This window comes from Salmo salar, chromosome 06 (genome assembly GCF_965601325.2).
Source record: "Salmo salar chromosome 06, fSalSal1, whole genome shotgun sequence".
NCBI lineage: Eukaryota > Metazoa > Chordata > Actinopteri > Salmoniformes > Salmonidae > Salmo > Salmo salar.
In genome coordinates this window covers 33238567-33252955 of record NC_138296.1, presented here as the reverse complement: position 1 = coordinate 33252955, position 14389 = coordinate 33238567, and the positions used below count along the sequence as shown (strand labels likewise).

At 40.9% G+C, this 14389-nt stretch overlaps 1 protein-coding gene across 1 annotated transcript in view; it reads left to right on the top strand.

Annotated features, from left to right (window-relative positions):
• The window catches only part of LOC106601466 (ras-related C3 botulinum toxin substrate 2), a 29273-nt gene extending 15089 nt beyond the window's left edge, over positions 1–14184 (top strand). Inside the window, exons 2-6 of the mRNA XM_014193686.3 lie at positions 2386–2457; positions 3192–3309; positions 4057–4119; positions 10749–10908; positions 11258–14184. Coding sequence (XP_014049161.1) covers positions 2386–2457; positions 3192–3309; positions 4057–4119; positions 10749–10908; positions 11258–11388 — 544 coding nt within the window. The 3' untranslated portion in view covers positions 11389–14184. The remainder of the gene's footprint in view (positions 1–2385; positions 2458–3191; positions 3310–4056; positions 4120–10748; positions 10909–11257) is intronic.
• Positions 14185–14389: the final 205 nt, after the last annotated feature.

Here is a 14389-nt window from a genome sequence, read left to right as displayed (position 1 = left end):
GTTAAAGCTATCAAGCCAGTTATTCCACGGGACTGGAGGTTCGCCAGGCACGGCGAGGAATGGTGCCGACGGTGGTAAACTGAATTCAGCCATCTTCGTCGCCAATGTTATATCTAGCCTAGCTGTAGAAGAACGCACATCTGCACGGTTTCACATTGTACATCACTCTGTCGTTTAATGACATGTGCCACTCATCCTGACAACCCATTCATCCGTAAAGCAGCACACTGTCATAAACCATAACAACGTATAGTATGACGTACAGCACGTCGTACCATACATAACAGAGTCTTCACATGCATGCACGCGCCAGTGTCATTGTTCTCAGAACGACCACATTCCAAAAACCCTACTGTTTTTCGCCCAGGGACTGCAGAGTTATCATTCCCCGTTCTGGCGCCTTCTGAGAGCCTATGGGAGCCTTAGAAAATGTCACGTTACAGCAGAGATCCTCTATTTTCGATAAAGAGGCTACAGAAGGCCAAGAAATGGTCAGACAGGGCACTTCCCATATAGAATCTTCTCAGGTTTTGGCCTGCCATATGAGTTCTGTTATACTCACAGACACCATTCAAACAGTTTTAGAAACTTTAGGGTGTTTTCTATCCAAATCAAATAATTATATGCATATTCTAGTTTCTGGGCAGGAGTAATAACCAGATTAAATCAGGTACGTTTTTTATCCGGCCGTGAAAATACTGCCCCCTATCCTAAACATGTTTTAAGGCAGCTAACACTTACAAAAAAAGTATAAAACATTTTTCACCACTTCCATCTGTGTCTGGTCTCCCATCCATGGACTGACCAGGACCGACCCTGCTTAGCAAACCAACAGTGGGAAGAAGGGTGCTATCCTGCTGGAATGATGTGCCAAAACTTGCAACTGGAAAAAGCAGTGGCATAAAGTACTTAAGTAAAAATACTTTAAAGTACTACTTAAGTAGTGTTTTGGGGTATCTGTGCTTTACTTTACTATTTATATTTTTGACAACTTTTACTTTTACTTCACTACATTCCTAAAGAAGATTATGTACTTTTTACTCCATACATTTTCCCTGACACCCAAAAGTACTTTTACTTTTGATACTTAAGTATATTTTAGCAACTACATTTACTTTTGATACTTAAGTATATTTAAAACCAAATACTTTTAGACTTTTACTCAAGTAGTATTTTACTGGGTGACTTTCACCTTTACTTGAGTAATTTTCTATTCAGGTATCTTTACTTTTACTCAAGTATGAGAATTTAGTACTTTTTCCACCACTGGAAAAAGGCAGCGAAAGCAAAGGCCAGGGTAACATAACCAAAAATAGGTAGAATTGTTTAATGTAATTGTTTTATTTAATTGCGTCCATTTACAATTCATTTGCCCTCACTTTGATTTTTTTCCCTTGCAATATTTTGTTTTGCTATCAATACTTTTGGATTTATGTTTTGCTTTCAATATCATTATTTTTGTTGGCAATACTAAGAATTTTGTTCTTGACTTCAGAAGTTTTGCTTGATATTAATGGGACAAAAATAACTCACTCACTAGAGAATGGCACCATGTAGCAACACTATTAATCTAAACTAAGGAGTTTAAAACGGCAATCCTTAATTGAAACATTAACACGTGTCCTCCCCACCACAGTTTGGGTAAAACGCTGAGGGATGGGGCTGGAGAAACGCAACCACTTTCAAATCCATACACTACACTATGGATGCAAGGACTGACCATACATGATATCAAAATTATAGTTTTAACCATATTTTTAGGCTATACAGTGTTTGTTTACATGAACTTTGTTAACAAACATTGGAGTACAATTTTTATTTTTATTTTTTTCACATATGAAACTGCACATTACATTTAGTTTTTCAAATGTGAACTTGCATTCCACATGTGAAAGTGACATTTTCACATGTGGAGTTTTTTTTACATATGAAACTCCAAATGTGATTTTCTCATGTGAATGTTTTTCACATGTGAAAATGCAATTCTACTTAATAGAAAATGAATATGGTTTCACTTGTGAAATGTTACCTCAATATGAAAACAGCTAGAGTATTTCACATTTGAAACTGCGAATTTGACATGTTTTTTTTGTAAGAGAAGGGAGTGACTCTGACAGCTGGCAGCTACCCTGTAATGACTATAGGTTCTCTCAGTGTGTGCTAGAGTAAAGGTGTGTGTGTGTGTGTGTGTGTGTGTGTGTGTGTGTGTGTGTGTGTGTGTGTGTGTGTGTGTGTGTGTGTGTGTGTGTGTGTGTGTGTGTGTGTGTGTGTGTGTGTGTGTGTGCTGTGTGCTCGTGCGCACGAGAGTGTGTCAATGTGCTATTGCAGCAAGAAAATGTGTGTGTGTGTGTTGGCACACAACTGATTGCCCAATGTCTGTTTCAGTGCTGTGGGAAAGACATGCCTGCTCATCAGCTACACAACCAACGCCTTCCCTGGAGAGTACATCCCCACAGTGTAAGTACTGGACCACAGACAGACACAGTGGACATGATATGGCTGGTACAGTGACAAATGTGTGGGCTGAATGGACAAACATCATACATAATGCAACCAAAGGCCTACATAATACAACCAATAACCAGAAATAGGAAATAATGTTATATTCACAATAATTCTAGGGATTGATATGCTAGATATTGACTTTACTTTCACAAACACCTATGGTATGCAGTTTCTATACACTAATACACAGTGGCCAGTTTATCAGGTACACTATCTAGTACCGGGTCGGACCCCCTTTACCTTCAGAATAGACTGAATTCTTTGGGGCATGGCGTTGAATTGTTGCTCAATTGATGTCAAGGGACCTAACGTGTGCCAGGAAAACATTCCTCACACCATTACACCACCGCCACCAGCCTGTACCGTTGACACCAGGCAGGATGGGTCCATGGATTCATGCTGCTTACGCCAAATCCTGACTCTGCCATCAGCATGATGCAACAGGAATTTGCCTGTTAGCTTGCACACTTCTTGCCATTCTCCTTTGACCTCTCTCATCAACGAGTTGTCTTGATGCCTGTCTGCCTGCTTTATATAGCAAGCCACGGCCATGTGACTCACTGTCTGTAGGAGCGATCCATTTTTGTGAACGGGGTGGTGTACCTAATAAACTGTATACTGTATATTCTGTGTAAGGTTTTTCACTGTGATATGTTCTAGATGTAATGGACTCATTTGTCTTGCAGGTTTGATAACTACTCAGCCAATGTGATGGTGGACAGTAAGCCAGTGAACCTGGGACTGTGGGATACAGCAGGACAGGAGGACTATGACAGACTCAGACCTCTGTCCTATCCTCAGACGGTAACACACACACACATACAGAATCTCTATTACAAATGATATACAGTGGGGTCCGGAATTATTGACACCCTTGATAAAGATGAGCAGAAATGACTGAATACTGTCCAATTAATAATGTATGCTGCCATGATTACGAATAATCCTGAATGAATCGTGAATAATGATGAATGAGAAAGTTACAGAGGGTCAGAAATCATAGCCCCAAAACATGCTAACCTCCCCTGTTATTGGTAATGGTGAGAGGTTAGCATGTCTTGGGGGTATGATCTTTGACCCCCTGTAACTTTCTCATTCATCATTATTCACGATTCATTCAGGATGTAAACTGTTGACTACTTTATTTATAAGAATCTTTAGGGGTGTCAATAAATTTAACCACTACTTTTCTGAGAAAAACATAATATTACTTGTTAAACTTTTGTATTAGCATAATTGTATTAGCATAAAATAATATAATTTCCACATTGTTTGGAGCACACAATATAGTTCAGTTTTTGCATACTACATTTTATACAGTCATTGTCGCTCATCTTTATCGAGAGTGTCAATAATTTCGGACCCCACGTCTTCTACTACTCTGATACACCTTTCTACCCTTCAGTACAACCACATGTATTACTCCCTACACCTTCCCTGACCAATGACCATATACACAATATGAATCACTAGATCTAATCTGTTTACAACATCAACATCTCCCTACACCTTTAATACTACCATTGATCAGACACTATGTTTGTCCCCTAGGATGTGTTCCTAATCTGTTTCTCTCTGGTGAGCCCAGCATCGTTTGAGAACGTCAGAGCCAAGGTGAGTGGATGCTGTGTGATCTTCATGGCTGTTGTTCTACAATGTACAGTATAGGTACATATAGTATGCAGTACACACTTACATATTCTATTTGATCCGCCTCCGGTGTTTTCCTCTGTACCTAATGCAGGGATAGCAGATGACATTGTTCTCATAATGTAGGTGTTGATTGGCGTTGATTGACACAGTGTCATTATAAAGGCTGCAGCATCCCCAAGAGCTGCAGTATATAGCATACATTATAGATGAATATACGGAGAGATTAACGTGTCAATACTGTTGATCTCTCCTAATGCACAGGGGTATTTAGATGTGCTTACCTTTCTGTAAATATAGATGGGTCATCATCTGTCAGTAATACAGATAACAGTAGTATGCCAGTTAATCTATAAAATGCCCGTCAAGATTAAGATAATGAAGTGAGTCTAAACACATAGAGAAATCAATCAATTTACAAAGGATAGGCTACTCTGGTTTACCTGCTTTCAATAGAAAATCGAAGTGTACCGTATAATAAAACAAAGATATTACAGATTCTGGCATTTATAGTGCAGTAATAGGATATAGTCCAATGGACAATTAATATTTTTCTATTTTAACTATATCCGAGTAATGCTATTATCAATAGTTGTTTCATTCAGGTTGCTCCTTTCAACTCTACCTATTGTCGCAGAGGCCATGGTTTAGTCGCTTCAGTCAGACAGTCATAAATAAAATATTTCAAATCCAAGGACTAGAACAGCACATTTATTCAGGTAGCACGTTGCATCTCACAGGATTGCAATGAACCTCACTCCATTTGGATAGGATATAGAAATCTGTTCATCAATAGAAATCATATTCAATCATGTTCATTCAGGTTTATGTCAGAGAGAGGTAATCATCTCTTCTTTAACGGAGTCAAACATGGATGTCCCATGTGAACTTAACTCCCATAATGCACGATGAGACCTCTACCTACTCCCCCAGGTAACTGTCAGGGTCTGTGTCTTTTCACTGCACGGGGCACACAGTTCACATGTCACCTTGGCAGCTCTCAGCTACTGCTGAACGAAGCGGTCCTTGAGCCCTCTATCGCTCTACTGTCGTTCTGATGAAAAGGAGAAAATAGTAATTGTCCCATCCTGTCTCTCCATCTCTCCAGAAGTCATGGGTTTTGAACTGACACACTAATATAGAAGTTGAATTCACATCAAAGAGCTATAATATCACAAAAAAAAGCCTGCCAAACATTACCCTTTTCAAACACTTTTATTGTTGCTTCTCATACCATTGCCTCAGCCATAGGCTTTGTCAAGAAGTTCTAGAAAACGGTTAAAGACCTGGAGAATTGTCACGGTTGTCGTAGGGTAGAGACCAAGACGCAGCGGGAAAATGTATACTCATCTTCTTTTTATTGGGAAAAACACATATAACGTATACAAAAACACAAACGAACTGGACAGTCTTGTCAGGCAAACAGCTAAACAAGAACAATCTCCCACAAAAACCCATGAAAAACAAACTCCTAATTATAGGACCCTCAATCAGAGGCAACAATAACCAGCTGCCTCCAATTGAAGGTCCAACCCCAATTAACTAAACATAGAAATACAAAAAACTAGATAGAACATAGAAAATATACTAACATAGAACAATGACTAACAAACCCCGGACTAATAAATCAAATACCTCTCTACCTAAACACATACATAAAACACACCCTGAACCACATAAAACAAACACCCCCTGCCACGTCCTGACCAAACTATAATAACAAATAACCCCTATTACTGGTCAGGACGTGACAAGAATAAACCCTCCTCCTCACAGATGCCCATGTCCCTTAATGTTGATGATGTGGTTGTTACTGACAAGAAGCACATGGCTGAGCTCTTTAATCACCACTTCATTAAGTCAGGATTCCTATTTGACTCAGACATGCCTCCTTGCCCGTCCAACATTTCCTCATCTCCCACCCTTTCTAATGCGACCCCGACGCTTCTCCCTATTTTTCCCCTGCCCCGCTACAAAGTTTCTCCCTGCAGGCGGTCACTGAGTCTGAGGTGCTAAAGGAGCTCCTTAAACTTGACAGAGTCAGATGGTTTAGACCGTTTCTTCTTTAGGTTGCTGCCCCTATCATCGCCAAGCCTATCTCCAACCTTTTTAAACTGTCTCTCCTTTCTGGGGAGGTTCCCATTGCTTGGAAGGCAGCCATGGTTCATCCTTTATTTAAAGGGGAAGATCAAGCTGATCCTAACTGCTATAGGCCTATTTCTATTTTGCCCTGTTTATCAACAGTGTTGGAAAAACTTGTCAATAATCAACTGACTGGCGTTCTTGATGTCTATAGTATTCTCTCGGGTATGCAATCTGGTTTCCGCTCAGGTTAGGGATGTGTCATTGCAACCTTAAAGGTCATCAATGATTTCACCGTTGCCCTTGATTCTAAGCAATATTGTGCTGCTATGTTTATTGACGTGGCCAAAGCTTTTGATACGGTAGACCATTCCATTCATGTAGGTCGGCTAAGGAGTATTGGGTATAGGTGTCTCTGAGGGGTCATTGGGCTGGTTTGCTAACTACCTCTCTCAAATAGTGCAGTGTATAAAGTCAGAAAATTAGCTATCTCAGCCACTGCCTGTCACTAAGAGAGTCCCTCAAGGCTTGATCCTAGGCCCCACACTCTTCTCAATTTACATCAAAAACATAGCTCAGGCAGTAGAAAGCTCTGTCATCCATTTATATGCAGACGATACAGTCTTATACTCAGCTGGCCCCTCCCCGATGTTGTGTTAAATGCTCTACAACAAAGCTTTCTTAGTGTCCAACAAACTTTCTCTACCCTTAACCTTATTCTGAACACCTCCAAAACAAAGGCCATATGATTTGGTAAGAAAAATGCCCCTCCTCCCACAGGTGTTATTACTACCCCTGAGGGTTTAGAGCTTGAGGTAATCACCTCATACAAGTACTTGGGAGCATGGCTAGACGGTGCGCTGTTCTTCTCTCAGCACATATCAAAGCTGCAGGCTAAAGTTAAATCTAGACTTGGTTTCCTCTATTGTAATCGCTCCTCTTTCACCCCAGCTTCCAAACTAACCCTGATTCAGATGACCATCCTACCCATGCTAGATTACGGAGACACAATTTATAGATTGGCAGGTAAGGGTGCTCTCGAGCGGCTAGATGTTCTTTACCATTTGACCATCAGATTTGCCACCAATGCTCCTTATAGGACACATCACTGCACTCTATACTCCTCTGTAACTGGTCATCTCTGTATACCCGTCGCAAGACCCATTGGTTGATGCTTATTTATAAAACCCTCTTAGGCCTCACTCCCCCCTATCTGAGATATCTACTGCAGCCCTCATCCTCCACATACAGCACCCGTTCTGCCATTCACATTCTGTTAAAAGTCCCCAAAGCACACACATCCCTGGGTCGCTCCTATTTTTAGTTTGCTGCAGCTAGCGACTGGAACGAGCTGCAACAAACACTCAAACTGGACAGTGTTATCTCAATCTCTTCATTCAAAGACTCAATCATGGACACTCTTATTGTCAGTTGTGGCTGCTTTGTGTGATGTATTGTTGTCTCTACCTTCTTGCCCTTTGTGCTGTTGTCTGTACCCAATAATGTTTGTACCATGTTTTGTGCTGCTACCATGTTATGTTGCTACCATGTTGTTGTTATGTTGTGTTGCTACCATGCTGTGTTGTCATGTGTTGCTACCTTGCTATGTTGTTGTCTTAGGTCTCTCTTTATGTAGTGTTGTGTTGTCTCTCTTGTTGTGATGTGTGTTTTGTCCTATATTTATATTGTATTTATTTGTATTTTTAATCCCAGGCCCCCGTCCCCGCAGGAGGCCTTTTGCCTTTTGGTAGGCCGTCATTGTAAATAAGAATTTGTTCTTAACTGACTTGCTTAGTTAAATAAAGGTTAAATAAAATAAATACAATTTAAAAAATGACAGCAAAGGTTCTGACTCCTCTAACTTCAATGTCAACCGTTTGAATTGAGCTGATTCGTTTGGGAACTGTCAGTGTTGGAGAGGACAGCATTATATCAAGAGCAGTGGAGGTCAAAAGACAATGACATTTGATAAATCTGCTTTACTTGATATGACATTGTCAAAACAACCCTAATATGGTCCAGAGTGGTCTGAAGGCAGGTCTGGTAGGTTGCTGGAAAGTATTAATGTGTAATTTATTCTACTACATAGATTTAAAGTGCTCAAACTAAGATGGAGGGAGAGAAGTGTTCTTGATATTGGCAATTATTGAAAAGACCAGTGTTAATCCATTCCAATTTGTGGCGTTTCGAATCGCACCGCTTTCCCAAATGACTTTACTCAGCCCTTTAATTTATGATTAGCTTCAAACAATAGCAATCTCGCTTCTCCAGCCCTTATGCAAATGTTTGCCACTTTTCACATTTCAAGAACAAAACTCTTTAGTCGTTTTTTCCTCCTCTCTCCACCTTTCTCAGTTTGTTTTTGCATGGCATGTTCCCAATGAGTCTCCATGGTAACATTGCCCATGTATGCAAATGGAGCCTTAGTAGATTACCAGGTTTTCAGGTGACATTAGGATCTATTTAACATGGAAGGTAGGCTACAGACTGTGTGGGGGAAGAGTCACAGCCAGAGTCACAGCCATGTAGAATGTTGCTCACACTAACCCACCCATGTCACTCTGGTATTTGCCTGTCAAAAGGAGATTCAATTGACCCGTGTTATCTCTGATTATTGCCACGGTACACCTCCTACTGCTATCACCATTTTGGATCAGCGGGAGATCAAGAATCAATTAGCCAGCGCTGGGTAAATGGTTGGAGCTTGAATTTCTCTCCAAGCTTCTCAAGACAAGTGTTCTGGTTTATGTCTTCCATTATCATAACACTGTATTTATTGGCCAACTCATATCTTAACCTAGCAGAACCTAATTCCCTCACTCAGTTTCAGAGAGATACTAGTAAACTAAAGGTGCCATTTTCGAAAACACAGAATTGCTACACCACTAAATTAATGTGTTTCCATTTAATCCAGTCAGCCTCGATGGCAGTTAGGGATGATTTAACTCATGGCACCATCACCTTTCTTAGTAGGAAGCTGGGAAGTTTTATTTGTTAAAGTGACATCCCTTACCTGTCCTGGTATATAGAGAAGCATCCTTTCATCTTTCTTCCACAGAGTCTGTAGGGTCAGGGCAGAGGTAACCCCTTAGTTTCTGAATATTGAAAGCCTTTTATTGTAAAGCTGCTCTTCTCCAATGAGTCCTCCTAAGCAGCTAAGACTCTGTGAGATCTACCCCAGTCCTTTGTGTGGCATTCCAGGTTTGATGGCAGGAAGGCCAAAGAGTGCAGAAGAATGGATGCTTTGTCCCCATAGATGATGACTAAATAATGGCTACCCTGCAATGAAAGAGAGACAGACACGAGAGGCAGAAAAACCTTGGTGCAATGGTACCGAGAATTCTTGATGCATTTTTCACAGAATGTAGTGTGTGTGTGTGTGTGTGTGTGTGTGTGTGTGTGTGTGTGTGTGTGTGTGTGTGTGTGTGTGTGTGTGTGTGTGTGTGTGTGTGTGTGTGTGTGTGGTGTGTGTGTGTGTGTGTGTGTGTGTTTTCTCAGTAGACTCAGTGAAATACTTGAAATGTGTGTGTGTATAGTGTGTGTGTGCTTCACTGTCACTGTTCTCATTACTATACATCCATGCTCTATAAAAAGGAATCTTTTTCAACCTTGACATTCCCTCCACTCTGCTGTAACAGCTAATGATGGCTTGCAGGATGGGTCCTATATTGTATTAGAGACTCCAATAATTACTGATGTATAAACATACGTAGAGCTGTGTGAGGTGTTAAGCAGAGAAGCTGATGAAAGACCTCCAAATGAACAGAGGCACACTAAAATAAGCGAAGGTGACTCACTAACGTCATTCATAAGCATTCATTAATAATTTCCTATTCTGCAAAAGCATACACTGCTCTCTTGTTTCTATCAGTCACTCAATGCGGAAGAAGGAACTTCCTTTTTCATTGAGTGACTGATAGAAACAAGAGACCAGCCATTTTATTTGAATAGTGTGTAATATTAATGACGGTAATGACAGTTGTAATAATAATAATAGTAATAGACAGAGTGTCCTAGATTTTATGTGTGAGAGCTATACCAGGAATCAACCTCTGCATTAACTGGCTACTCCATAATACAGTAGTAGAACCAGAGGGGAAGAGACGAAGCAAGAGGCTTGACTCTGCCCCAAAATTTGTCCACAAAATCTGTCCACAAGTAGGGATTTTTATAATGAGTGTCGAATTTCGTCAATTAAAAAATGTAATTCAATTTGCAACTTTGAGAAAAATAATTGTATTTTGGCGTTATGCCTGTTGTTCACACGTGTATGTGCCCTCTCATTGGTCAGAATGTTCCTGCCTAACCCCGCCTCCTCCTGTCTGCAGTCCGCTTTGCGGACATTTATTCTCATTATTAAAGCGGTCAGTCCAGTATCTTGTCAGTATATAGATCATCTTTGGTAGAATTAACGATGAGCTGTATCACAGAAAAGGAAGTGAAAAGTAATTCAGTATCTTTTGCTGCGGCCATGTTCACCTACTCTGTGTGTGTGTGCTTGCTCCCACTAGTGGTACCCTGAGGTACGACACCACTGCCCCTCCACGCCCATCATCCTCGTGGGCACCAAGCTGGATCTGAGGGACGAGAAGGAAACCATTGAGAAGCTGAAGGACAAGAAGCTAGCGCCCATCACCTACCCACAAGGCTTAGCACTAGCCAAAGAGATAGGTATGTAGGTCTCTGGGATCCTGAATTTGTGATCGTGCATCAGAGATCTACCATGATTGGTATACAGTGGTCACATATACAGTGGTCACTCTGGGTTTGTAATGGGATATGACTGAATCAGCGATTGATTGATTATCTGTCATTTTAATGATTGTTGTTCACAGAGCTGTACTGTATCATGGAACACTTTGTATTCTGCTCTTAATCCTTATACTGCATAGTTGTTGAGATTTCATGTCACTCAAGCTTCACATTCTTGGAATCATCGCCCGCCAGCCGTGCATTATGCCAGATAAACAGTCTATCCTCTCCATGTCCCTCATACATCTTTTGTGTGTTTTCTGGGTAGACTCGGTGAAGTACCTGGAATGCTCTGCCCTGACCCAGCGGGGGCTGAAGACGGTCTTTGACGAGGCCATCCGAGCAGTGCTGTGCCCCCAGCCCACCAAGGTGAAGAAACGACCCTGTCTACTCATCTGATCTCAGACCTGTGGATACACCAAGAGGGAAGGGCTCAGGAATCACACAACAGCAAATGTTGATTTTAGTTAAATACAAAGTTTGTCAGTTTTACAAAGTGGTCTAATGTTCAGATGAGTCAACATATGTAGTGTTGAGTCTTGCCATCTGTAGTGTATATCCAGCTATAATTACAGTATATAGTGTATGCCTCAATCCCAAATGAATGGAAGATAGTTGGACCGTCGAATTGTACCATTACAGATGGTGCCGACCTTTCCCACTGATTAGGGATTCAGGCATATAGCTGGATCTACGATTCTTCTCAATGTTAGACCACTGTTCAGGTCTGAAAACAACCATCAGACTTTCTGGAGCATCAATATAAATGTCCTTCATATTTTCAAGACAAATCCTGGATATGTACACATGGATAAGTGTTTTAGATTCATATATTGGTATTTGGTTTTGGTTTCTTACTCATTTTCTCATACATTTCTTCTATATGGTTTGTTTATGCAGTGACTGGTCCTTACTGTACAAGAAAGACACTGAAAAATACATAGACCAAACATTACAGTGTGTATAGTCAGAAATGTATTGGACCATCCTAATGTAAGAAACTTTCTAAAATGATCATGTTGTTTACTCTATAAGATTTATTTTTCATATTTTGACATGATACAGCATTCTACTATATTTCTAAGGTACCGTATTACTTTTCTCTCTATTACAATTTAATTTAACACCAACAAAAACATATGAGTGTGTGTGTGTGTGTGTGTGTATGTGTATGTGTATGTGTATGTGTGTGTGTGTGTGTGTGTGTGTGTGTGTGTGTGTGTGTGTGTGTGTGTGTGTGTGTGTGTGTGTGTGTGTGTGTGTGTGTGTGTGTGTGTGTGTGTGTGTGTCCTTTCCCATAGAACAGCCTCAATTCGTTAGGGCATGGACTCTACAAGGTGTCGGAAGCGTTCCACAGGGATGCTGGCCCATGTTGACTCCAATGCTTCCCACAGTTTTGTTAAGTTGGCTGGATATCCTTTGGGTGGTGGACCATTCTTGATACACACGAGAAACTGTTGAGCGTGAGAAACCCAGCAGCGTTGCAGTTCTTGACACAAACTGGTGCGCCTGGCACCTGCTACCATACCCTGTTCAAAGGCGCTTACATTTTTTGTCTTGCTCATTCACCCTCTGAATGGCACACATGTACAATCCATGTCTCAATTGTCTCAAGACTTAAAAATCCTTATTTAACCTGTCTCCTCTCCTTCATCTACACTGATTTAAGTGGATTTAACAAGTGATATTAATAAGGGATCATAGCTTCCACCTGGATCCACATGGTCAGTCTATGTCAAAAAATGTTTTGTATACTCAGTGATAAGTACAGCATGCCAGCTTTTATTTGAGGGTATTTTCATACATACATGACCTGTTTTGCCATTTGGAAATGAAAGCACTTTATGTTTCTCGTACCCCCATTTGAAGAAATCCTAAGTATTTAGGACTTAAGTCAAAAGTTTAGCATTTGGTACCATTTTCCTTGCACACAATGACTACATCAAGCTTGTGACTTTTCAAATGTGTTTGGTGCTGGCCTCCTGAGTGGCACTGCACTCCAAGGCACTGCATCACAGTGCTTGAGGCATCACTACAGACCCGGGTTTGATCCCGGGCTGTGTGGCAGCCAGCTGTGACCGGGAGACCCATGAGGTGGCGCACAATTGGCCCAGCGTCGTCTGGGTTAGGGCAGGGTTTGGCCGGCCGGGATGTCCTTGTCCCATTGTGCTCTAGCGACTTCTGTGGCGGGCCGGGCGCATGCATGCTGACACGGTCGCCAGTTGTACGGTGTTTCCTCTGACACATTGGTGCGGCTGGCTTCCAGGTTAAGCGAGCAGTGTGTCAAGAAGCAGTGCAGCTTGGCAGGGTTGTGTTTCGGAGGACGCATGGCTCCGTACATGAGTTGCGGTGATGGGACAAGACTGTAACTAACAATTGGATATGAAATTGGGGAGAAAAAGGGGTAAAAAGAAAAAAAATGTAATAAATTGTTGGGTGCTTTTGTGGTTAGTTTTGGTTGTGTTTCTGATTATGTTTTGGAACTGAATGGTGAATAATTTGCTGTGCCAATATGTTTCATGTGGATGCTACCATGATTATTGCTAATCATGAATTAATCGTAAATAATAATATGTGGCACAAAGATCATACCGCCCCCCCAAAAAATGCTTATTTAGTTGAATGGCATTATTTATGATTCATTCATGATTTGTCTTAATCATGGAATTTTCAGGATTCATTTAGAAGTGTTCAGAAACATCTAATCAAGGAATACTGTATGGGACCAAATCAAGGAATATGGGACCAAATACTAAACTTTTGACTATTTTTGACACTATAAGTGAATTTGTCCAAATAATACTGCCTTATTCTCAGGGGGGGGGGGGGGGGGGACGACACGACTATCTACATATAGTGTTTTCATTTATAAACGGTAGAACAGATAGGCCTATGTATGAGAATACTCTCAAATAAAAGGTGACATGCTGTTCTTTCGCCTCATATAAAATATTTAATCTCAAATCCAAAATTCTGGTGTATAGAGCCAAATAAAAAAAATTAACTGTCCAAATACATATGGAAGGGTGTGTGTATACCAGTATACAAGTTCTACTAGGGCCTATTTTTACAACAGCTACCTAGACATCATCTCCCCTCCAGGGCTACAGCATAGTACTGTGATGTGTCAGAAACTGACATGTACTACCACAGAAGTCCACTCTGTCTTAAAATAAACTTGTATTTTCTCTAGTAGTCTCGTGTATTGATTCCAACCACAGGCATCACTCTCTCATGCTGCCTATACAAAATAGGAAATGGCTTTGGCAATTCATAATTTTCACACATAGAGTTAAGGGTTTATTCAAACACCCATGTTATGTACGGGTGCTTTGGCTGTTCTCTCCTCCTCAGGTACAGCACAGTAGGTTACAATACAGTGTGTGACTGGATGCTGCTG